Source organism: Notolabrus celidotus, chromosome 21, assembly GCF_009762535.1.
Source record: "Notolabrus celidotus isolate fNotCel1 chromosome 21, fNotCel1.pri, whole genome shotgun sequence".
Taxonomy (NCBI): domain Eukaryota; kingdom Metazoa; phylum Chordata; class Actinopteri; order Labriformes; family Labridae; genus Notolabrus; species Notolabrus celidotus.
The window spans coordinates 2,437,204-2,460,838 of record NC_048292.1 but is presented as its reverse complement, the minus strand read 5'-3'; the positions used below and the strand labels follow the sequence as shown (position 1 = coordinate 2,460,838).

At 38.5% G+C, this 23,635-nt stretch overlaps 1 protein-coding gene across 1 annotated transcript in view; it reads left to right on the top strand.

The window, feature by feature from the left end:
- rassf3 (Ras association domain family member 3) overlaps positions 1-23,635 on the top strand; it is an 84,299-nt gene that overhangs the window by 8,074 nt on the left and 52,590 nt on the right. The window contains exon 2 of the mRNA XM_034673777.1: positions 5,389-5,498. Coding sequence (XP_034529668.1) covers positions 5,389-5,498 — 110 coding nt within the window. The remainder of the gene's footprint in view (positions 1-5,388; positions 5,499-23,635) is intronic.

Genomic DNA, 23,635 nt, shown 5'->3' with positions numbered 1-23,635 from the left:
CATGTTGCAAGTTTCAGGCAGACTCGTTAGCAAAAGAAGCATGCAGCTAAACTGCAGAGCCTCTGTAGTTATCCTCCATCATGCTCCACTGGGCAAAAATGCACAGACCGGACGGCGTTGATGACGTAGGAGACGCACAGAAAAGCATAGAACTGAGATGAATAGATCTGCCATATGGATCGGCACTATATATCGGCCCCTTGTCACCGATATCCGATCTAGCTTTTTGAGCCCGATCTAGCCGATATCCGATACCAGGATCAGATCGGTGCATCCCTAATCCTAACGTACCGTAAGGTACCAAATCTCATCGTATCTGTTGTACCTTATTGTTGTATTGTAGCGTGTCTGTTGAATTGTTTCTGTTGTATTGTATGTGTTGTATCATATTTTTTCATAACAAATCATATCCATCGTATATGTTGTACAAAATGGTATCGTATCGTACCGCATCATGCTGCTTCTTATTGTTTCATATCGTATTGTGTAATACCAAAACACATGGTATCTGTTGTATCTTATCCATCATATCATACCTGTCATATCACCGGACCATACCATATCTATTTGCATGTTATCACTGTCTTTTTGAGTTGTGTTGTATCCTTTGTGTGTGTGACTGTTAGCCAGAGTGTGTGTGTGTGTGTGTGTGTGTGTGTGTGTGTGTGTGCAACAGTAGCAGAAGGTTCATTGTGCGTCTCTCTGCACACACAGACCTGATTAGAGGGTCTGTGTTAAAACTGTTTCACACACAGGAGAGAAAAAACTGTTGAGTCTGTCCAGTTTGTGCCGTCTGACCTTTGACCCCTGAGCTGAGATCCTGCTGAGTTTCACAATAAGAGCGCTCTGTGTGTGGCGCTGGAGTCTCACCTGAACATTTCACTCTCTGCTGTAGTTTTAAAGGATGAATACAAATATCTGTGATGTCACTGAGACTACGTCCATGTTTTATTCAGTCTATGGTTTGAACGCAGAGCTCGCACTGTATTTGAACCAATGATCACATCCTTTAAGTTAGCTGATTCATATTTCTTGCTTCTAATGCAAAAGCATAAAAGCTTGAAGGTGTGTGTGTGTGTGTGTGTGTGTGTGTGTGTGTGTGTGTATGTGTGTGTGTGTGTGTGTGTGTGTGTGTGACTCCGACTGATTGACTGTGATCGATTTGTTGGCGTCTGAGAAAAGCTTTTATCCCTGAGACAGCAGAGGAGGAGAGAAAAGAGAGAGAGGAAGGAACAGAACAAGAACACTTAATTTAATCTTTTCAGTAATTTTCTGAAATGTTTGGTTTTGGTTTTAAGTTTTACAAAGACGTAGACACAGTGACGTTTGAACCAGACTATGGCGCTGCAGGACAAATTTAACTCAACTCATTTTCATTTATAAACAACTTTCGAACATTCAAGAATGCAGCTCACAAAGAGCAGAGAGACAGAAAACAACAGCAAGAGGTGAACTGATACAAGACTAAAACAAGAGAGAGGAAAATAATATAAAATACTTAAAAACTAAATAAAATCAGATAAATACCAGAAAAGTGAAATGAAAATAAAATAACATAATAAGATAGAATAGAACAGAAAAAATAAATAACATAGCTAAAGATAGAATAACATAAAAAAAAACATAGAATTAGAGAGAATAGAATAAAATAAAATACTTTTAAATTAAAGTAGAACAAAAAATAAAATAGCATGAAATAAAATAGAATAGAATAAATTGAAATAATACAAAATAAGATAGAAAATAAAACATAAAAAAGGATATAATAAAATAGAGTAAAATAAAACAAGATAGAATAAAATAAAATGAGATAAAATAGAATAAAATAAAACAAGATAGAATAAAATAAAACAAGACAAATTAGAATAGAATAGAATAAGAAATTACTGAATAAAATAACAGAAAATAAGATAGAATATAATATAAAATGATAAAATGAGATACAATTAGATAAAGGAGAATAGAATAAAATAACACAGAATAGAAATAAATTAAATAAAATTTAAAAAAGAATAAAATAAGATAGAATAGAAGAAGATAAGAAAAGTTATAAGTAGATAAAGTAGAATAAAATAATAGAATAAAATAAAATAAAATAAATAAAATAAGACAAAATAGAAGAAAATAAGATACAATAGAATGTAATTGAATAATATAAATAAGATATAAAAAAGGGAAATAAAACATAGAATTATGATAAAACAATGATAATAACTGTTATAATGGTAATGATGCAATCCAGAGCTAAAAATAAATACTAAAAGTTAAAAGCCAGATTAAAAAGCTGAGCCTTTACTTTACTTTTAAGAACATCTTTTGAAAATGTACAACCTGCATAGAATAGAAAAATGCTTATTGCCATTTGCACAGGTAAATTGGATTTGTCCATATTAGAGATAAAGAGCAGGAAAAAGAGTTGTATTAAGAAATATATCCTTTATTTCTAAACTATAGTCACATCCAAAGGAAACATGAACGTACGTAATACACTTAAAAGTGATTAAGCAAACATTTTTAAGCAATATTTAATGCAAAATCCAGAGGGTGTCACTAGAGGAAACATCAGAGGATCATGAAACTCAGAGGGATTCATCCTCTGAGGGTCATGAATGTTTATGGAACATTTCATCAAAATCCACAAAGTGCTCGTTGAGATATGGTGAAGTTCGTACACCTGATGATGTCTTTTTCACGTGGGCTCATGCAGTTTTCATGATGAGGCGGATGGATGGATGTTTGGATTGTTAGGTAAACTGATGGAGGGATGTAGAAGGCTCTCCCTCTCTTCCTCTGTGGATCAAGTTCATTGTGAAAAGGTTTTAGACGGATGACGGAGCGAGCGGCCGGACGGAGGGAGAGAGGAAACTAATCATAACAAGCTACGAAAGAGAGCAAAGAGAAACAGAGAGGAGAGGAGAAAAGAGAGAGTGATTGAGTCAGCAGTCCCACATCCACCACACCACCACCTCCACCTCCATCCCCCTTCCTCTCCTGTCTGTGCGTCCGTCACTCTGCGGCCTCCATTTGACTGTTAAATCACCCACTCAGCATAACAACACACACAGCACAGAGACAGAGGGAGAGGTGGCCGCACACATCAGCATCTGAAGTCTGATAGAGACGCAACACGGGGCGAGAGACACCCAGAAACACTGCAGAGAGAGAGAGGAGAGAGAGGGGAGTCTCTGCTGTGGGATTCACTCCTACGTGTGTGTGTGATGTGGTGTGTGTGTGTGTGGAGATGAAGATGGGAGATGGGAGCAGCCATGTGCAAACTGTCGGATAAAGTTGGACAGCAAGTGAAGAAGAGAACGCCAGGTAGGAGGATCAGGGAAACACACGTGGAGGAGCAGTATGGATTTGTGTGTTTGTTGAGGTCTTTGTGTAGCTTGTGTGAGTGTGAGTTGTGTGTTTGTGTAGCTTGTGTGAGTGTGAGTTGTGTGTTTGTGTAGCTTGTGTGAGTGTGAGTTGTGTGTTTGTTGAGGGGGAATCTCTCCTGTGTGAGTCATTCTGTCATTTAATGGTGCTGCTGGATTCGGGCCAGTCTCGAAGGTTCAGTTTTGTTGGTGTAAGGGTGGGCGACAGGGACAAAATGAACACAGTGATAATGTTGATTTGTTGTGTTTCTTCATATCTTCTCATACTCAGAGCTAAAACTATCATTCATATTCATGTTAATTTTTTTAGGCTTCACTTTTAGTCTATCAAGTGTCCAAAAGTTATCAAAAATGTCCGACACGAGTCTTATGGACAAAATATTCTCATCTTCTACGAAGTTAAAGCTCCCGTGAGGAATGATTGGTTTCTGTTGACTTTGGCGCCCCCTGTGGACAAAGTGATATCTCTTATCTCTTTCTTGAGCTTCTTCTGTACATGTGTAAATATTGTCTTCTAGCAAAAAGTGAAAAAAGCCTTTTTAAACATGCTGTCAATCATCTGTTGTGACACCTACCCCCTAGCAGTGGTCTCCTGCGTTACATATTACAATATAGGAATTGTAAACCTTGTTGCTGATGGTCTAGGTTACTTTTGTAGGTCATGAAGAGACATCATGATACATTTCATCCTGTTTCATAACTAGTTGAAAATACCTTACAGTAGCTTTAAAGCTCCTGTGAGGAATGATTAATTTGAGTCAACTTTGGCGCCCCCTGTGGACAAAGTGATACCTCTTATTTCTTATTTCTTGTTCTGTACATGTTTAAATAACATTTTCAGGCAACAACTCTCATTCCTGCATTCTTTCAAAAGCCAGATGTATAAAAAAAAGTACAACAAAGTCCTTTTTTAAACATGCTGTCAATCACCTGGTGTGACACCTACCCCCTGGCAGTGGTCACCTGCATTAAAACTTACTGTACAGAAATTGTCAATCTTGTTGGTGATGCTCTTGTTCACTTTTTTAGGTCATAAAGAAGCATTATTATTAACTTCAGTCTGTTTGATACTAGGTTGAATATCCCTCACAGTAGCTTTAAAACTGCTGTAAGGGATTTTCACTTTCTGTCCACTTTGGCGCCCCTTGTTGGCAAAAATGTACATTTGTTTCATCCAGAAGTCGTATTTTCTGACAAAAGAACTCATCCTTCTTTCTTTTAGCAGCCAAACTTATCACTTATTGTGAATATTTGCAGTTGAAATTGTAAAAAAGGCAGTTTGCATGCTGGTAAATTGTTTGGTCTGACACCTACCCCCCCATAGAGATGTCAGGATTTAAAAATTCACATGTAAAAAATTGCAAAAAAATTGCTTTTGTAGGTCATGAGGAGACATCAGTATCAATTTCAGTCTGTTTCATAACAAGTTAAAAATCCCTCACTGTAGCTTTAAATAATGTTGTGTAGCTTTAAATTTGATTATACATAATAATGGATTATATTTTGTGTTAAAGTTGTTAATTTGCATAGTGACTAAAACTTAAAAAAAATTGCCATAAATGAAAACATTACAGTATGTATGTCCAAAATGTTAATATTTTACTCACAGCTACCTTTAACTTGTTCTTTAATACAGTTTTCGGTGCATTTTATGATTTTTAAAAGATGCTATAAAACCCACAAATGTAATTTTCTACTCTACAATACACAGACACGTGTGATCCCAAACTATCAAACATGTGGCTTATTTCTGCTGTTTTAATTTTTAAAAAGAAATCCTTCACATATCAAAGCTCAATGTTTGTTTTTTTAACATTTTAACACATGTAGGTCAGATCCTTCATTCCTGCTCAGGTCAGGATTTACATGTTGTGAAGGGGAAGTTTGTCCTATCAGAAGATTATTTGCATATACGTTAGATTTATGTTTTCATGCTCTGTGTTCGGACACACCTGCACGTACGACAGGACCGACTCTGCAGTCTCAGATAATCTCTCTCATGTCTCTGCAGGTTGTAAATACGCGTGTCACGCTGCGTGTAGAGAGCGAGTGTCACTGGACTGTCATCCTGCAGCGTCACCTGTCAACCAGGATCAATTCAACAACAACACGCCCCCTCATGTGAGTACACACTGCTGTCTTTATGTGTGTGTGTGTGTGTGTGTGTGTGTGTGTGTGTGTGTGTGTGTGTGTTATCCTTTAATATCTTCTATTGTATGAAGCATCAGATTAGTTAAGTTTGTTCCAGTCTGTTTGGAGACTTTTTGTTGGATAAACTTTCAGCATTTTAGATGTTTTTCTTTATTTTGACTCTGAAATGATTTTGGTTCCATCATGATCTAAATGCTGATTTGATTTAAGATATTTTTGGCACTTTAATAACAAAGTCCAACCTTCAAATCAAGTCTTTCTGAAGCTTTTGCTTATTCAGATCACTCAAGAGTTTTCTTCGTCTGTCTCCATCCTTGTTGAATTTTAGTTCAAATCTTTATTATTGACTTGAGAATTACTGCAAAGATCATAATCACTACTTTAAAATCAGCTCTGGCTTATAATGTTGACATTATAAATGCAGTGTTTATATCATCCTTCAATAGTCAGAATAGCAGATATCATTGCAGAGCTAAATCTGGTTATAGAGATACATGTAGTACACTTGATCACCACAAGAGTGCGTTGCAGTCCAGCTTTTGTAAATGAGGTCTTGAAGTGTTCCTTTGGGGTTTGAGACTGAGAATGACAAATTAAGCTACCTGATTGCAACACGAGAGACATTTTCCCTCCTTTCTGACATTTTGCAGTTATATTTATTGATTACAGTAATTCAACAGATGAGTTCAAAAAAACATCATCACATTATAATTTGTCTTTAAAACAATATCAGAATGTTTTCTTCGTTTTTCTGCTCACCAGTAAATAAAGGCCACTCAACAATCCAACAATATTAAAACCAAAAATGGTCCTTAAATAAATGTCCCCAGAGCAAAAACTGAAATGTGATATAAAGCCCCAGAATTGTGGGAAAACAAGAATGTGTGTGTGAGTGAGTTAATGTTCTAATGGATGTTTAAACCAGAATTCAGAAAGTCCCCCCAAATGATAGAAACCCTTAAAGTGTGTTCAACAGAAGTCCCCTCAGAGATGTCAGAGTGAGAGGAAAACTTGTGTGTCAGTAAAAATCCCCCCGAATAAAGGACTTCAAGACACTCCTTGAGTACCAGTCGTTAGTCCCCACAAGGATAGGAAAATCCCCCAAAATGATTCTTTCTTTTGAAGTTGTCTTTTTATTTAGAAAAGCACAATAGTACAATTTAATTTGCATGTTTCATTTCAGCTTTACAGACTTTCCTGTATCTGCTTAGTCTGGTACTGGATCAGTATTAGGCCTCAAAGTTATAGAAAAACATGTAAATGTGGGCCGGTTAAGACCTCTATGGAATACTTTTTTTTTCAAGATGTGTTTTTATTTGTAAAATGCAAACTTTACAATACAGTTCCAATATTCAAACATATTTTTATGTTTTAAACATAGTCATATATATATTTATATATGTATAGAAAATAAGAATAAGAATAAAAAAGTTGATAAATAAAGAAATAGAATAAAACAGTAATAATAATAATTATAATAATACTTAATATATACATACATAAAAAGGTATACTCAACGCAAAACATGTTCATGTGTGTGGATAAAAATCCCCCCAAAAATCTGAACCAAATCAGTCCTCATGTTTTGGTAAACGTCTTCTTATATCCCAAAGAACATGTATGTGTGTGTGAGTAGAAGTCCCAAATAAGACCCCCAAAAAAGCGTCCCCATAATGACTGTAAAACCTGTAAATGTGCGTTTATAAGAATCCAAGAGAAGATCTTAAAATAGTGTAAAAGTTATAGACTTTGAAAGGAAAACCTGGTTTGTGTAAGACAGATGGGTGTGTTGCAGATCTGGTTTATGTTAGACTTCCTTCAGACCACACGGCTCTGTTTGGGAATATTAGATAACTGTATCCCTTGCTTCAATGATGTCAAAAGTTTTATTTGTACTGATGTTTCCTTCTAGTGAGGTCAGAGGTCAAGTTAAGCATCGTCTCTTTCTTGATCTAACACTTTAACTTACTTCAGCTTGGTTTGGATTCTTAACTGTCTTCCTTTCCGACTGTTTTGCCGACTTACATTTTGCCGACTCAAACTGAAACACTCCGACCACAATGTTTACGTCTCACCAGCCAGTCCCTCCAGTTTTAATATTCAGGTCGTCTCTGGGTGCAGGCTGGTTTTGGCTCCATCGTTCATCCAAATACTTCAGCCCGAATGAGGAGGATTACCTCAGCACATTTCAGCACACTCGACACACACACTTCACTCTGATACTGCTGAATAGTGCTGAGTGCAGTCCTGTGGCTTTTTGAGTTGTGTCAGTTTCTTCATGAAAATACATTTTTGGTGTGGTTACAGAGGGGTCAAAGTGTGTGTGTGTGTGTGTGTGTGTGTGTGTGGTTACAGAGGGGTCAAAGTGTGTGTGTGTGGTAACAGATGTGTGACAGCACTGCAGGATGTCTGGGTAGGGAGGTGCTGAGTCTTCACAGAGACAGTTTGGACTGTCAGTGTGTTTACATGTACTGTAGAGACTCTGCATGTGAAATACTTACAGGTCAGCAGCTTGTTATTGTTTTAGCACAACTTGAAAGATATAAGAACACTACAGGAATAACAAAAACTACAGAAAAACAAATGTAAATGAAAACACATTATCCGTCTCAGATCCGTCACGGAGTCCAATGTTATTGACAGTATAGGGATGTTTCCTAGTCCCTTCAACAGGAAGTTAAAGTTAAAGGTGACATATCACGCTTTTTTCATCAACATATATTGGTCTAAGAGGTCCCCAAAACATGTCTTTAAAGTTTATGCTCATAAAAACACTTTGAAATCAGATTTTGGTCTGCCTGAAAAGCCCCCTTCTTCAGTCCTCCTCAGAACACTCTGTTTTCCCTCTGACCACGCCCCCTCAGGAAGTGGATGTGCCTCGGCTGTCCAGCACGTTGATCTAATGTTTACATGTTGGCTGAATATACACGGCTGCTCAGGGATCACGTTACTTCAACCCTCTGAATCTGATCCTGACGGAGAGGCGCCTGTAGCAGGACCTTTCTGAACGATTGGTCACAGATTTAGTGTTTCTTGTTGTTTTATTTGTCAGTATGTCGACGTGTGTCTTGGTACACAGCTACAACTACAGCTACGAACATGTAGCTATATGGCTATGCTAATTAGCGCTAGCACTTATCCATGACAAATAAAAATCATCCACTAGATCTTCAAATCTGCAGACGTGGGGAGTCAAAGCGACCTCTGCCAGAAAGGCAGCAGGACCTTTCTGAAGGATTGGTCACAGATTCTGTGTTTCTTGTTGTTTTATTTGTCAGTATGTCGACGTGTGTCTTGGTACACAGCTACAGCTACAGCTACAGATACAACATGTAGCTATGTAGCTATGCTAACTAGCGCTAGCACTTATCCATGATAAATAAAAATCATCCACTAGATCTTCAAATCTGCAGACGTGGGGAGTAAAACCGACCTTTGTGTTTATTAAGACAGCCTACAACTAGCATGCCTCCCTCCTAAGCTCCTTGTTAGCACACATTTGTGCAGGTAATGAAAAACGGAGGAGGGATTCAGTATTATTTTATACAGTCTATGGGCTGAACAAGCTCCGAGCTCTGACTCCGTGACAGACCGGATATTGTTGTTACGTAACAAAAACACTGAAAACTGAAACGGCTGGTTTCAGCACACATTTACAGAAAGGTGGAGAAATCAGAACAGGGGCAGAATGGATTTTTTTCATTCTCGGGGGGTTTGTAGACAGGGACACATATTTCAGGTAGAGAACCATTAAAAAGTCAATTTTGCATTATATGTGACCTTTAAGAAAGTTAGGAAAACACTCAGAAAACTATCAAAAGTGAGCACAATTTATTTAAAACATCGAAATACGTAATCACAGACTCAGAGCTAGCACCACCAGCCTTCAGTCCTCCTTGCAGGTTAGCGTCCTCATGCCTGTGCTGGTTCCTCATCCCTCTGGTGGAGTTACTTTAACCAGACACAGCCTACATACAACTTTATCTCCATTTACTAGATTAACATACTGACAAACCACACCGTGCTACGAGATGACATCTGTCACCTGTGCTTGTTTACATCCAGGTAGTAGAGCTTTATAGGATTATAGCAGCAGACATTAACAGAGCTACAGCCCCAGCTTGTTAGCAGCTCCCACTTTGTTGTAATGTATTGCTGTTGAACCTTTACAAAGATGCTTGCTAAGAGCTTCTTGACTGTGTTTTTACTCTGCTACCCTTCAGTTCTCTGTGTGTTTCTGTCTGTCTGTGGTTTGTGGTCGGAGCTGTCTAGAAACTGAATGTCAGAGATAATAACACGATACGCAGCCATGAGACCATCAGAAGATCTCATGTGTTCCTGCAGGAGGAGTGTGTGTGAGTGTGTGTGTGTGAGAGTGTGTGTGTGTTACGGTAACAACTGAACCTTTCACCTGCAGAGTGTTTGAACTCGGTCACCTCCGTACCTTTAACTTTTACAGGATCAGCAACTTTATTTTAACATAACTTATACTCTTAGCTGTGATAGCATCTAAGAATGACTTGTTGGTTTGTCATTTAATAATCCAACTTTTACAGACTAGAATATCTCAACCATTATTCATGATCCCCATAGGATGAATCCTATAAGCTGAAGTGATTCCCCGATCTTTCTTCTTGTGCCACCATGAGGTTGATATTTGTGGTTCTGAGTGAATTATCTCAGCAACTACTCTACGAACTGATATGAAATTTAAGCCAGCCTTCAGGATCCCCCAGAGGATGAACTTTAAAACTTTGGTTATCATCGTACTTTTAATGTAGCTTATGGATCAGGTCAAAGTTAAAACTTTCTGTAGACGATTGACTGTATAGAAGTGAAGCCAAAATACCCCCTGCAACAGGCACAGATATGCTTCATGCTCCTACATACACCTTTATGTAGCATCAAATAACTCAGTAAGACTAAACTTCTCAGTAAAAATAACTCTTGGACATAAAACATCATGATAAGAGTGAACTGTAATGACTGAAACAATGTTTTAGAAAACTTTATTTGACGTGTATTTTGATTTTAAAGTTTGACCCATGTCCCATCTGTTCATATGGAGGAGGCAGGCTTCATGAGTTATACTCCAATTAGCCACTAGGGGAGTGAATCTGAATCTAAGTGTGTAGGTGTCACCTTTAGGGAACTGTCGTGTTGTCCATCTTGTTATACAGTTTATAAGGTCAGACATCCGTGTTGGAGTCGAGTCACCAAACCTCAAGACAAGTCCTGAGTGTTCAAGTCCAAGTCCGGTTTGATTCACCAGAGGAGGATCTGTGTTAAGTCTGAGTCACCTGAGAAGAATCCAGATCAAGTTTGAGTCAATTAAGAAGATTTCAAGTTGAGTCTGAGTCAGTGGAGAAGAGTCCAAGTCCAGGTCACTGTCACCAGAGATAATCTTTATCTATAGATAGACCTGAGTCCTCTTAACCCTTTGAGTCTGAGTGTCGGGTTCAAGTCTGTGTCACCACTGCTTGAGTCCAAGTCTGGTATCACGAGTCCTGAGAACCAATACATCAATCAGAGTCAAGTCCAAGTCTCTGTGTCTCTTTGGTGTGTAGCTGCTCACAGAGTTACACACTCGCGGCGTGACAGTTTTAATAGCGGCAGTGATCCCGGCCAGCCGAGGCACGGAGGCATTTACTCTGTGTGTAACTATTTTGGGGAAGTCCTCGTGTCAGTGTGTTGTTGTTGTTGGACGCCAGCAGAAGTGGGTCAGTGGGAACCAAAAATAAAACAGTATCCTCTTAATTACCACAGCGTGATCGTGTCGCAACCCAGGACCGCACGGACAGAGCGGACAGAGCGGACAGGAAGTGTGAAGTTTGACACGAATCTTGTGAAACTCTTCATGGACACGAACCTGAGACTCTTTATGGAACAGAGTCCTGACCTGATGAACTCGATCACAACATTTAATCTGCAGCAGAAAGCACGCACAGAATAACCCTTTAAAGTGAAAGTTGATTTCTGTGCAGTAATGAGATAATCATTCTTCAAACAGTCTCAGACAGACCCAATTACATTAACCTCCATGTTTGATTTATTTATAGATCTGGATTTAAAGCACATGGTTTGAACTGTTAGGGTTTTTGACCTCTTGAAATGAAGCTCATCACATGTTAACATGTTAACAAGTAACATCCTTACTTAAATTTTGAACATACACTGTTACGTGCAGCTTAGACATGGCATGTTTGACAAAGACAGAAGGTAAACAAACAAAGACACCGTTAAACAAACATACAAGAAATGACAAAAATAAACAGAAACAAACAAACAAACAAACAAACAAACACACACACACTGTTTCCCAAAGACTAAATATCCGTCCATCCTTCAAGTATTTTAAAATCTAGCTATTAGATTGACCTCTTAAGTTGCAGAAATAGACAGCCAAGCAGTGTGAGGGCTCCATATGAGAATGTATTGGTCCAGTTTGTCCAGCAAGTTATCAAACACACCTTTTTTGAATAATTATTTAATTTAATTTAATTTAATTTAATTTAATTCAATTTAATTTAATTTAATTTAATTTAATTTAATTTAATTTAATTTAATTTAATTCAATTTAATTTAATTTAATTTAATTGTTTAATTTAATGTAATTTATTTTATTACTTTATTTCAAATGTTGTTAAATCTAATTTAATATAATTTTTGCATCAGCTTTGGTGATATGTAAATTGTTTGTGTTGGATGGGGATGAACTGATGTGAAATTTTTTTTTAATAAATTAAAATTGATCACAAAAATTATTTTGAATTTCCACTAAAACTACAAGGAAATTAGTCACTTTGAAACATCCTTAGTTATTACTCTTTACGACACAAACTTCAGGGAAACTTTGACTTTATTTAGGATGTGATTCTCAGCCATGGCGAGTTTAGATTAGTTCTTTATTTACTGTTATTTTATTTTGTTAATTGTGCAGGGAGTATTAAAAAAAGAAACAGCACAGTGACCTTAACAGTCAATAAAGTAACTGAGTTTTGACCTTCAGAATGACGGATGCAGCTTTTTGTTTTGGACTCTATAAATGACACCTGAGTGCTTATACAGTGTGAGTTCATCGTCCTCTCCGGCTGTGTGATTGGTTCGGCTTGAGGGAGAGGCGGTGAATGATTGACGGAGAGAATTAGAGAGTAACTGGTCAGAGGGTAAACTTCCTGCCTGCTGGGAAAGACAAACACAGGCGGAGAGAAAACAAAGAGGGCGGGCGGAGAGCCGAACAAAGATGGATGGAGACGAAAGTTCATGTGTTTTCTTTTTGGCTCTAATGACGACTCATTAACGCTGCCTGATGTTAGATTAAAGACTTCTAATTAAATGTCACAGATTCACGTTGAAGGTGACAAATAACTCGACAGTTGACATTTAAACTGAATATCAGAACAAAGTTTTTAGGATTAAAGTGAGCGAGTGAAGGAGAAACATAATGGTTTAAAAGTTAGAAATTTAAAGAGCAGGAGGAATGTTAATGTGTTTTCCCTCTGAGGTTTATTGTTACTCATTAACAGCTCTTGGTGAGGGTAGTTTAGAGTCAGGGAGGGGTAAACACACACACACACACACACACACACACACACACACACACACACACACACACACACACACACAAGCAGGAAGGAAAACTGTCATAAAACCTGAGAAAACATATTCCAGTGTGGGAACATTTCTCTCGCCCTTTTCCTTTTCTTTCTTTCTCTCCCCTCTCATGTCACTGATTTGTTGTCAGTCTTTCCGGATCAAGTCAATCTGTTGTATTCAGTCTCATGTTCAAAGGTCTACTTATGACCCCTTTGTGTTTCTGACCGACCTCCATGAAGTCCCCTGTCATTGGCGGGAGGGTTAGACTGTTTGAAGGCTGGCGTTTGGGTTCGTTTTGAATCAAGTATTTAAAGCTACTATAAGGAGTTTTAGCTGATAACAACTCACTGAAATTAAAAGTGATGTGTTTTCATAAATCATTGCTCAATCATCTGTTGTTTATTCGAGGTCTGAGGCCGCAAAAACCAAACCAGTTCCAAAGACTGATGAGACTGTGGCCCTGTGCCTGTTTTGGGAACATATCCTTCATTAACGCTGGCAGTCATGTTGCTGTGAACTTCAAGAGTCCAAGGGGGGCGTAGTAGGAAGTTAAAAACCACAAATATGAATGAAAATATATTTATCACCCTGCCCTGGTATCTAATATTTAATGATTTGATTCAGTAAAGTCAAAGTGTGAGGTCCAGTTCATCTCAATCTGACTGTCTGGATATCCCTCGACCTTCCTCTCTCCTCAGTATCACAGATCTGGTTTTTATACCATCCTTCCTGTAAACAAACATCATCGCCATCCGCTTATCAAGCCTCTCTCTTCCTCTGCGTGAATCTATCTCAATCTTTCTTTTCCTGCATCCCTGTAATCAGCCGTCTATTGTGTTAAAGAAAGACAAACAGAGGGAGGTTTACCTGACAAACACGGAGGACGAGGAAATGAAGGAAACCAAACCTCTTAGATAAAAGAATGCAGACGTGAAGACAGACTGAATGATGCAGAGTAATCTAACTTTCCTGAGAGTCATTTCCTTCATATCTTTCTGGATATGTTGCATTTTGTATTTTAAAATCCTTGCAAATTCTTACACTTAGGGGCGCATCAAAATTGTAAGGGAATAAGAGAATGTCATTAAAACTGTGCTGTAAGGGCATTCACACTTTATACTGTTTTAATGGTTTATGTTTGGATATCAAAGAGTATTTTATCTAAGTCTAAAATCAATATTTTATCTTATTAAGGAATAAAATGATCATTACAAATGTGAATGAAGTTGTTCATAGCCACAGAAGCACAGATTATTTTTAACTGCAGTTTTCCTTAAAAGCAAACTCAAGACTTACCTTTTTAGTCTCACTTGTAAATGAGTTTTATTCTTAGAACAGTTTTAGTTCACCTTACCTTATTTATTTATTTGTTTATTTATTATCTAGTTCAAATTTTAGTTCCTTTTTATTTAATTTTATTTATTTATTTATTTATTATCTAGTTCAAATTTTGGTCAGTTTTTATTTTATTTTATTTATTTGTTTGTTTGTTTGTTTTTGTTTTTTGCCTTTTAGCTTTTCGTTTTGGTTTTGCATAAATTCCCTGCTTATGTTTTTTTTCGTAGGGCTCAGTAAATACTCTAATATACCTATTTGAAACAACCTGCCAAAGTCTACAATTAGTTGATAAAAAAGTGGAACATTTAGCATCTAAAAAGGTAATTTCCGTGGAGCTAGTGGAGACCAAAACAGAGCTAAAATGAGAAATTTAGCAATTGTTTGTTTTTTTTACTTTTAGCTTTTTGTCTTGTGTTTGGCATAAATTCCCTGCTTTTGTTTGCTTTTACTGGGCTCGCTTTAAGCTCTCATATTACTTTGTGAAACAACCTTCCAAGGTTTACAATTAGTTCATAAAAAAGTGGAACATTTTGCAACTAAAGAGGTAATTTCTGTAGAGCTGGTGGAGACCAAAACAGAGCTAAAATGAGAAATTGTTGAAGACAATCTGCTGAAGACAAAACTTCAGATTAACACAGATCAGTGTCTAATGGGTGTCAAAAACAGAGTAAAGAGTGTTTTCAGCCATGAGAACATGGGAACCAGAAAACTTCAACATTTTGAAATCAGCTGAGACGCAGCCACTCATGTTGTCAGTGAGCAAAAATCAGCAACTAAAAGGAGCGTTTACGAGCCAAAACGTTCCCAAGACACAAATCAGTTTCTCCCTGAATGTATGTCTACTTTGGTCATGGAAATTAAAAACCAATGAAGCAAGAAAAACAACTTTAAACATTCATAATAACACATCATGCAAGAAGAGACGGACTGTAAAGCAGAGCAGCAAAGAGAGACATCCGAAAACCTCAAATATCCATGACCTCAGCACTGAACACACAGATTTGAGTGTGTAGAGTCGTGTTATTATAAAGCTTTATATCAGTATAAGTTGAGGAAAAGTGACATTTACAGCTTCTTTTGAAGGCCAACTCTCAAAGACAAATGATAGAGTCACTAAAACTACAAAAAAAACACTCAGTCAACAGAAGAAGACAGATCAAAACCTGACGAAGCTTTAAAAAAGTTTCTGTTAGAATATCCTCGTCCTAATGTAATCCATCCTCTACGAAGAGCAAACAGCCTGAGACACAAAGAGCCTCAAAGTCAGCAGACGAGGAGCAGAAAGATGAATTATCCAAACCAGAATATCACTGTAATCTTTGTGGATTGTGGAGGATTAAGTCCTCGGTCAGATGCAGGTCTGACAGACAAAGCTCCCCCATCATCAGCTGCCGGTCGCAGAAACAGGACACCAGCAGACGGATTAGAGACTCTACGGCAGACGAGTCCCGCTGATTTCCTCCATGTTCATGTTGCAGCGAGGCAGACGGTGCAGCTAACGGGTTTAATATCTGAGGTACAGAGAAGGCCAGATGAGCCCTTCATCACCTGTGAGGAGTCTCTAAGGACAGCTTTAGTTCTGTTACATTTATTAATTAAAAATTACATATACATACTTTCCTTCTAGTGACACTTCATCATGTGACTGAAAAAAGGTAGCAGTTAATCTTTTTAAATGTAGGTTAAAATCAGCATTATACTAATAAACAATTAGAATACATATCCTTGCATTGTGTCCTGCTCAGTGCTGTGACATGCATGGCAGGCTGTGCAAAAACATCAATACAGCAAAGTATTGCACTGTTTGTTTTCATGATAGTCTATCCATTCCCCCCGCCCCTCACATCCATACATTAAATGGACTAAAGCTGGATGTACACACTGTATGCATCACATCACAAAAACTCTGCATTCAATTTGTAAACACACACATATATATATATAGCATAATGTAGATGTCAATTTATGTGTTTTATATCATGAAATACAGCAGAAATGTGTATAAATGAGAGCCTCTCCTCAACTTCTTTTTTATTTTTTATTTATAAATTTATTTATTTATTTATTTTCATTATCATTGTTGCATATATTGTGTTCTTAACCTTAGGATTGTGGGGTGGGTTTGGAGTTGGAGTTGAGGTTGAGGTTGGGGTTGGGATTAGGATGGGGGGGTCTTTTTCTTTTTCTTTTATATATATTTCTTTTTCTTAATTTATTCTACTTCAAGTTGTTTTTTTGTACAGCACTTTGTGTTACAGTGTCATTATATGTAAAGCGCTTTGTTTATAAAGTCTGATTGATTGATTGATAAAAGGAAAGTATTATTCCTGTAAAAATAGCCTAAAATGCTGAAGATAGGAATAGCAAAAAACTAGCTACTTGTGTTTTTGCCTCACCAATACACTGGGCCCTATGTAATACCTCAAAACTGTTCTTAAGTAGAGCACTTAAGTTCATATTTAGGGGATAATGTACAGAAATTTAGTCATTATCATAGAAGTAAACCCCGACAGGGTGGTCCAGGACCCTGAATCTGAGGTCTCACTATGACTGTGTTTATATTTGCAATAATGACCCGCTAGCTGTAAACATAGACTGTATGAATAATGGACGTAGTGTCTGTGACGTCACCCATCTGTTTCTGAAGCGCTGTTTTGAGGCCAATCGGCGGCAGCAGCCATATTGGAAATGTTGAACTCAAGATAACTGCTGTCGAGTGAGTGTGACGTAAAGAGGCGGGGCTTTGAGCCTCCTAGCCAACAGCTACAGTGTTCCCGCCTGTCAATCAAGTCAGCTGTGCCTCTCATTGGAAGACTAGTGATCTCAATTTCTTTGAAATTGCTGTGTTAGAAAAAAAATCACCCCCAATACAGTGTGTGCCGATCAAGAAATGAGCTATCCAGACTACACTCGTCTTTGTACCAGGCTGTAAACATGTTTAGATCTGCTGTAAAGATTGGCTTTTTAGAATGAGTGTGTATGTGGTTTCCGGTACTTCTGAAGCCAGCCTCAAGAGGATCCTCGATGAACTGCAGTTTTTAACACTTTCTTCATTGGGCTCATATTTTTAGACCGGAGGTTGATGCTTGTATCAGAGCTGTTCCACTCTAGAGTGTGTTCTGTTATACAAAGAGAACAAACTCTAGAATGTCCTCAGCCAATCAGAATCAAGCTGTCATCAAAGCCACTTCATGAAGCAACATTCTGTTTCCCAGAGTTCTCTCTTAGTCAGCAGTTTTTCCACAGGATGTTCTGGCTGAGACTTCCTGCACCGCACCAAAGCTGCTCAAACACTGGTGCGAGTCGTTATATTTAGTTCAAGGTTAACGGCTTCCACACCGGCCCAAACAAACGCTTCTCACCAGAAACAGACCTGAGATCATTTTAACCAAACCAATCAGGAAGGCTGTGAAAACACCCTGAAGATTTTCAACTGAAAGGGGAGGAAAATGTCCGCTCAGAGTGAAACGAAGGCCAAAAAACATAGGAGAGGAAGTCAGAGAGGAAAGGCCGAGTCCAAAACACGTCTGCAAAAATATGGACTGTCTCACAACCCTTTGGAAAAACGCACCGAGACGTAAAGTGAACTCTTAAAAAGCAAATCAAAGTCGTTTTTGTGCTTAGGTTTTGGGAGTTCCAAAGGAAAACACAGATCTGTATCAGGGTGGGACGCTGTAACGGACTCCTCGGTGTGTGTGAGTGTGTACACTCTGCACAGTGTGTGTTTGCTGGCTCTTATCTTGGATCCTGTCCTAATCCAGGCGCACAATCTCGGCCTCAGATATGAAGCAATGGGGATAAGAGTTCACTGTAAATGACACACATTCATCATTCATACAGAGCAGAGACACATGGACTCAACTTTCAGCAACGAAATCTCAATCTTGACTCACCTGTGCTTTAAAATTTTACTAAAAGAGCTTCTCTAAAAACTCTAAAAGAAGGAGGAGCTTCAGGAGAGGGAGACAGACTGTGTTGGCCGGGTAGGAAATCTCATAACGCCAATAACTCTCTATGAATTAAATTAGAGTGTGTGTGTAAGTGTGTGTAAGTGTGTGTGTTCGGCCGGTGACTGCGTCCCTCACTGTCCTGTTGTTGTGCTGCCTCTGCAGTTCCTTTCAGCTGTGAGTTCAGGCCAGCTGCTGCTTCCTCCTCATCCTGTTAGATTTCAGCTAATTCAATTCCCAGTGAAAAATATTATTCTTTCATGAAAGGTCACTTTCCCCCCCGAGTGACCCCGACTCACTGCAGTGTGACAGAGAAAGCTTTAATGTGCACCTAGAGCTGGATAAATATCATTAAGCCTTAAATGTAGACTAAAAAACTTTAAAAACTGCAAGGAGTTCACCATGTACGCATGGAAGTTATAATGTCTTAGATCTGTGTTTTAGGATTGTACGTGATAGAAACACAGGAAATACGCCCATTTTTTATAATTTCAACATTTCCAGACTAATAAGCAACTGATAAGATGACCAAAAGGGAAATTCTCAACGGACATATTGCCAAATTTTGAGGAAAAAAACAACATATTTGGTTACTACTAGCCACCACTATAAACAAAAGACCTACGTTAGCATTTTCTTCTTAGCTTATGCTGCCTGAAGCTGGAAAGTAGCTTTTGGGTCGTTCGATATGTTGTTCAAGTTTGTTTATGCTTTTCCTTTCGTATCATATCCCACTAAAAAAATGTTTTAATACCAAGCCATAACAGCACACAACGTGATAGTTAGCACGCAAAAGAACTAGCACAAAGAAGACTGAGTTGCAAATAAGAAATATTAAAAGTTAATCTTTTTATGGTTGATGCAGGGGGCAGTTTTTTAGAGTTGGAATTCTAACTTCAGGGGACATTTCAGTTAACATATCCAAGTTTCTGATTTCTGAGTTGATAGTACAACTTCTCTGTTGTATCTTGTAGACAGTTTTAGCTGTTAGCCGCTCCTTAGCTAGCTTTAACATAAACTGGAAAGTGACTGAAAGCTAGCATTAGCCTTTGCCTGTCAGTTTATAATAAGTCATTAAATATGTTGTTTAATTTGAAATACAGCCTGAGTTAGTGATGAATATAGAAGAGTTATTAATCACATTTTTTTAATCATGTTTGCTACATTTGTACGACTCACAACCTGATTCACAGCAGTAGGCTTTGACTTCACAAAGACACCTGATGAGTGTTTATTCAGAGGAAATCCATACTTGAATGAAATCCTCCTTTCTTAATATCCATCCCTTCCTCTGACTCTGACAGTAAGGAGCGTGTTGGAGCTAGATTCGAGCTGAGTTAATCTCTTTATTGTTTGTTTAAGCTCGCTTATCTAACAGTTACAGTTCACCAGCCCACACAGGTAGATCCCCTCTCTCTCTCCTCCTATAATAAACCCATTCAGCTTTTTTAAAATGTCATATTCAAAGGTGAGTCGGCTTGCTTTACACCAACACAGACATCAGTATGTTATTGTTTACAAAACCCTTGTGGGCAAAATTCCTGCCTGCTAATCCTCCTTTAATCTTGAAGAATGAACAATCCAACATTAATTCTCTGAACGTTGTGCAATTTGTTTTTCCAAAACAGCGGCAGCAATTATTTAATACACAACAATTTTTATTGTTAACTAGTTATAATCAGTGTGTAAACTCTTCGTTAAGTTGTGAACATCAACATGATAAGATAGATTTAGTGAAGTACTATAATGTTGAAAAGTTTTTAGGGACTTTAACTTCAATTTAGAGCTCCAAATTTCAGTTATTTTATTCTTACACTGTCTTTTTAAGGCATTTTATAACTCCGTAACGACACTAGGTTGGTCCCCAGAGCAATTAAAGCTCCAGTGAGGAGTTTTTGATTGGTCATGAAACAGACTGAAAAGAACAACAAGGACTATTTATGAGCTACAGAAGCAAACAAGACCATCAGCAAAGTATTGATAATTTATGTTTTGTAATTTTGAAATACCTGAAACTGCTGCGAGGGGGTAGGTGTCAGACGAGGTGATTGATAGCATACCAAAGTGAGTGATATATTTGACTAGTTGGAAGCAGGATATTTTTTTTTGTCAGAAAGCACAATTTACACACATACAGGACAAGATCAGCAAAATACAAGTATCACTCTGTCCACAGGGGGCGCCAAAGTCGACACAAACACAAAGTTACTCACAGGAGCTTTAACTTGGAAATAGATCAAGCAGCAACCTCTGATTTTAAAATATGACGCCTGTGCGGAAGTGTTAAAAAAACTGAAGTTCATTGAGCGTCCACTAGAGGCTGGCTGCAGAAACACAGGAAACCACATACACACCCATTCAAAGAAGACGATCTTTACGGCAGAAATAAACATGTTTACAGCCTGGTTCAAAAAATTAGCTTGTCTGAATAGCTCATTTCTCTATCAGCACACACTGTATGGACTATGTATTTTTTGAAGCTATTAAACTGACGAGTTTTGCCCAAATAAGGGCGTGGCTGACTTGATTGACAGGCGGGCACACTGTAGCTGTTAGCGAGGAGGCTAAAGGCCCGCCTCTTTACCTCACACTAGCTCCACAGACATTAGGTTGAGTTCAGCGTTTCCAATATGGCTGCCGCCGACGATTGGCTTCAGAAACAGATGGGTGACATCACAGATACTACGTCCATTTTTTAATCAGGCTGTGATATCGATGCTTCATAGTTTGCACAAAGTTTCCCAGTTAACTCAAGGGAAACAGTATCTGTGTCTGATCTTCTTTTAGATGTAGATAGATCTTTCCCAGACCAAAGCAAAGAACCATCTATCTTCTTTCATCCCCCTCCTCCCACATTAACCATCGATAGCCGTGAACCTCAGCCCGACCAGCTGCACTGTAACCTCCGGGCTGCGTCCGCGCTCTCGCCGCCTGTCTGTGATTACGTGATACACCGAGGCTGCGTGTGATCCTCTGACAGCATTCCTCCACCCTTTGATCACGAGACGCTCACTGTTTTGTCTGTCAGGATGAAATAGTGGGCCTCCAGGACACACACACACACACACACACACACGGGATGCAGGGGACCCACTGTCACACACACACACACACTGACACTCACTAAATAATGTATATGGCTGTATCTGACAATCAAAAATCCGCCGTGAGTACCTGCACATGGGGGAATCTTCTGGAGATTATGAGTTAAAAAAAACCTCCCACAGCTGCTTCCAGGCGATTTGTGGATCAGTTTCAAAGTCCCTGAGGCAACATGGAGCTCAGGTTGGATATTCAACACCTGTAACAGCAAAACAAAGCAGACACACTCCTCTTCACAGGTGTTATGGGACTACTTACCGAGGCTTGCAAACTTGTGTCCTTAATTTGCTAATCTGATTCGAGTTTTAAGACATATGCACGTGTGTTTGTACCTCGAGGCTTTCCTTTATTCTCCTCTAAGTGTTTCCAGACCACACAGTTAGTGAATCCTTGCTTAACAGGGTCCTCACTTACATGTTTTACTGTGTTTCTGCCTCTTTTAGCTCTAGCTGGTTTGTCTTAACTGTTCTTCAACTTGTTCATTGTACCAGAAGCAGTGAAGGGGATCCTTCTGACTGCTTTCACCTCTTTATTTCTGGTTCCAAGAGAATCTTTTGCACAGATTTGAACAAAAATCATCATTTCCCATTTGCACGTAAAGCTGGTGATTAAAAAACCCTAAATGTGCACAAACATCTGGCTCAGGAAGGAAAGTGGCAAGAGTTAGTGTGTTAATAAAACAAAGTGGGCTTAAAGGGACACATTCAAAGCTTTATATCGGATTTCGACCAGATCCGTGTCCGGTCTGTCTCGGATCTGGGCTCTCTCCTTCGTCAACACTCACCTGTTGCGTTTCAGAACGTAGCAGAGCCATGATGAGTCATGTGAATGAGGTTTTTACTCGATTCTCCTCCTCCTCTCCTCATCCATGTTGTCTTTCTGGTCCTCTGAAAACCTCTGACCTGTTGACTCCAGGCCTGGCTCCGCTCATCATGACTTTGGTTTGTTGTTGTAGTTAAGTGAAATACGATCTGGTGATAACACAGAGTCTTTTATTCTGAAAATTAACCGGATGTTTTCATTTTGTTTTGGTGAAACCTGACTTCCTGTCCCGCTCCATCTGCTCTGTTGAGATTGATGCGTCGTGCTCCGGCATCGATAGAGGTCTTGTGTATCTGATCCGGAGGACTCCGACCTGCCGGATCAGAGACGCAGCCAGAACGCAACGGAGCGGATCCAGTGGAAGTTAACACATTGATTAGAATAGAAACCGATCAGATCCGGTGCTGTGACGGATCGTAAACGGATCTGTTTGAATTTGGCCGTTAGACTCAAACATTCACAAAAGTAATGATAAAACTTGATAGTGTTCATTGATCATGTATAAATATGGACCACACGCTATCACCTCTTATAGCGATAAAGTGAAGCCAAAATAAAGCCTCAGTGGGTGATGCTAGCAGAACTGCAACGTGCAGGAGACGTCGCACCACTACTACTATCCAAAAACAAGTGTAATGACTCTTGTGTTTATGTTTGTTGAGTTTCCTCTTGCTGTTACGCCTATACCCTGATAACCCAGTAAAGAACGCTGCTGGAGCCTCATTGGTCAACAAACCTGCCAATCATGATGCCACCTCCACTCTTTTTGGCTTCAAATAACTACTGATAAACTTAACTTGTTAGAAAAATTAGAACCATGCTAGAGAAACATTTAGTTGATGTGTATTTTGATTTTATAGGCTGACCCATGTTCCATCTGTTATAATGGAGAAAGCAGATTTTATGATGTATATTGCAGCCAGCAAATAGGAGGAGCTCCAAAAGTTTTGGCTACACTTTAGGGGGAGTTGTTGTGACGTTCATGTTTTTATTCAGTCAATGGAGCGATGAGGAGCTTTAATATTTACTAAGTTACATAAAACAGACAAATAAAGTTATAAAATGTCACATTTTCTGCTTTTTTTAAATGATTTTCAGTCAGTTGTACAGAATGGCTTCATTGTAGAGAATTAGTAATAAGGAAAAATGTCATATGTGCTCTAACTAGTTAACTTAGAGTAAATATGTCCCATAGTTTAATTAAATTTCAGTAAAGTACCACATTCAGAGGAGCTAATTATGGTGCTGTGAAACTGAAACACACTCACTCTTGGTTCTCACGTTTAAAGTCATAAATACACA